The following is a 3,420-nucleotide window of genomic DNA, read 5'->3' as shown; positions in this document are numbered from 1 at the left end:
GAGAGGGTGGTGGTGGTGGTGGGGAGGAGGGAGCGACCAGCAGTAGTAGTAGAGGAAGAAGAGTCAGCCGCCCCTGCTGCTTCTCAACGTGACAGAGACAGAGACAGGGACATAGACAGAGACAGAGACAGGGCCTCGGACAGACAGCCAGCAGAAGATAGCGGCGTTCCGTGTGCGGGATCCGGGACGCTTGAGCCGTTGAGCGGACGGAGAGTGACGTACGTGCAATCCAGCAAGTCACCTGTCCCTGATGTGTACACCATTTCCCACACGGTGGTACACGCCGGCGGCTCAGAGGCCTGACCTGACTTCGGGAGCTGACGACTGTGATTAATGATAAAGGGTCCGGAACGAACACCTTCGTTAAGGCATTGTAAAAGAACCCACAGCAACAAAAGGGCTGTTCCTGGCAACAACAACGATAACAACAAAAATTGCAGAAAAATCCACTTTGACAGGAAAACAGATACATTTGCTGGCAGAAAGAAAGAACGAAAGAAAGGTGGAACCACATTGTAGCGACGCGCTCTCCCTGTGGAGAGCAGCCCGAATTTCAGACAGAGAAATCTGTCATGACAGTGTTACAATACAACACGATACGATACATTATGATACGATTTGATACAAAACAATACAACGCATCGCCATGCAATAACAATATAATACATTACAATACATTACTATCCGATACAACACAACACAACACAACACAACGCCATGCAGTACAATACAATACATAGAATACCATACGATACTATTCAACACAACGCAACGCAACACCATAGAATACGATACATTACATAGCAGTACAATGCAGCACCATAGAATATGATACATAGCAATACAACGCAACACCATAGAATACGATACATTACATTACAATACAACGCAGCACCATAGAATACGATACATTACATTACAATACAACGCAGCACCATAGAATATGATACATTACACAGCAATACAACGCAACACCATAGAATACGATACATTACATAACAATACAACGCAGCACCATAGAATAGGATACATTACAATACAACGCAGCACCATAGACTACGATACATTACATAACAATACAACGCAACACCATAGAATAGGATACATTACATTACAATACAACGCAGCACCATAGAATACGATACATTACATAACAATAGAACGCAACACCATAGAATACGATACATTACATTACAATACAACGCAGCACCATAGAATACGATACATTACATTACAATACAACGCAGCATCATAGAATACGATACATTACATAACAATACAACGCAACACCATAGAATACGATACAATACAATACAATACAGTACAACGCAACTCCATGTAATACGATATTTCACGACCACTTATTGTTCTGTTGTCCTCACAACTTGTGCCTTTCCAAGCATGACATAGTTTAAATTTGACAGAAGGGACTGGAAAGTGATAATAACTATGACAGAATCTACTCACGGAGAAAGACATGAACTACTCTGTGTGTGTGTGTGTGTGTGTGTGTGTGTGTGTGTGTGTGTGTGTGTGTGTGTGTATGTGTGTGTGTGTGTGTGTGTGTGTGTGTGTGTGTGTGTGACATACAGAAAAGCAGAAAACCAGGCATAATATTATTATCATCCAGTCTAACCAGAATGAAATCGTTCGTTCGTTAAATTAAATGCAGAAACACAACACCATGGTCTTTCATGACGTCACAAAGCCCACAATGCAAAAGAATTCACACGTGATGAGCAGCTCATCCTGTTGGTAGATGTCATTGCTAAGATATGAACGATCCCACTGTGGAAAAAAAAAAAAAAAAAAAAAAAAATCAGCTGGCGTCCATATCCGTGACCGAACCCGTTGCAAAGAATTCAGCCCAGTCCTCACAGCAAGGAAACCCCAGACATGTTGTTCAGTATGCGAATGAGTTGTCTAAAAACAACAACAGCAAACAACAAGAACAGCGGTGACGACAAACAAACGAAACAACATGGAGAACAACAACAACAACAACTAACAGAGACAATATACTGCTCCAAAGAAAGGAGGCATGTGCTCTGTGTAAGTGCTTTCCCTGGGGCAAGCCGCTCAGGTGCACGTGCGGGTGACGTCAGTGGCTTGTTACAATTGATGACGTCAGTGAACTGTCACAACTGATGACGTCAGTGTCTTGCCACAGCTGATGACGCCAGTGTCTTGTTCCGCTCAGCCAGTGAAGTAGTGCCAGATGATCTCTATGTGTGTGTGTGTCATGGTTCCAAACGCTTTTTTTGTTTTTATTTTCTTTTATTTATTTTTTTTTTTTTCGATTTGAAAAGACTGTGATTCTTTTATTGAACGTGCGCAGAGCGTCGGTTTTGATCTCACTCATGTGGGTACCCCCATCAGGGTACCGGTACAAGTGTCGTGTATTTGACACAGTCACAGGGTACTGTGTACAGCGGACATAATCACGGGATATGGGTACTTTTGACATAGTCACAGGATACTGTGTACATTTGACATAGTCACGAGATGCTGTCTTCGTTTGACATAGTCACAGGATACTGTGTACATTTGATATAGTCACGAGATACTGTGTACATTTGACATAGTCACTGGACATGGGTACTTTTGACATAGTCATAGGATACTGTGTACACTTTACACAGTCACGCGATGCTGTCTTCGTTTGACAGTCACGGGATACTGTGTACATTTGACATACTGTGTACATTTGACATAGTCACGGGATACTGTGTATATTTGACATACTGTGTACATTTGACATAGTCACAGGATACTGTGTACATTTGACATACTGTGTACATATGACATAGTCACGGGATACTGTGTATATTTGACATAGTCACGGGAGACTGTGTACATTTGACATAGTCATGGGAGGCTGTGTACATTTGACACAGTCACGGGATACTGTGTACATTTGACATACTGTGTACATTTGCATAGTCACGGGATACTGTGTACATTTGACATACTGTGTACATTTGCATAGTCACGGGATACTGTGTACATTTGACATACTGTATACATTTGACAGAGCCACGGGATACTGTGTATATTTGACACAGTCACGGGATACTGTGTACATTTGACATACTGTGTACATTTGACATAGTCACGGGAGACTGTGTACATTTGACAGAGCCACGGGATACTGTGTACATTTAACCTACTGTGTACATCTGACATAGTCACGGGACACTGTGTACATTTGACATAGTCACGGGATACTGTGTACATCTGACATACTGTGTATATTTGACATAGTCACGAGATACCGACATACTGTGTACAATTGACATAGTCATGGGATAATGTATACATCTTAGACAGTCACGGGAAACGATGTATATCTGACGTTGTCACGAAATGCTGTGCGTCTCCTGGTGCCAGTTGCATTGCTTGGTTCTAACTTTTTGACAG

General features: G+C 42.1%; 1 protein-coding gene across 1 annotated transcript in view; it reads left to right on the top strand.

Annotated features, from left to right (window-relative positions):
* LOC143275779 (transient receptor potential cation channel subfamily V member 6-like) overlaps window positions 1-2,441 on the top strand; it is a 17,201-nt gene extending 14,760 nt beyond the window's left edge. Inside the window, exon 10 of the mRNA XM_076580058.1 lies at window positions 2,380-2,441. Within this exon, the coding sequence (XP_076436173.1) occupies window positions 2,380-2,441 (62 nt within the window). The remainder of the gene's footprint in view (window positions 1-2,379) is intronic.
* Window positions 2,442-3,420: the final 979 nt, after the last annotated feature.

The sequence above is a fragment of the Babylonia areolata genome, chromosome 31 (genome assembly GCF_041734735.1).
Source record: "Babylonia areolata isolate BAREFJ2019XMU chromosome 31, ASM4173473v1, whole genome shotgun sequence".
Classification (NCBI taxonomy): Eukaryota; Metazoa; Mollusca; class Gastropoda; order Neogastropoda; family Buccinidae; genus Babylonia; species Babylonia areolata.
The sequence above is the reverse complement of the archived record's forward strand: the minus strand, read 5'-3'. Positions and strand labels throughout refer to the sequence as shown.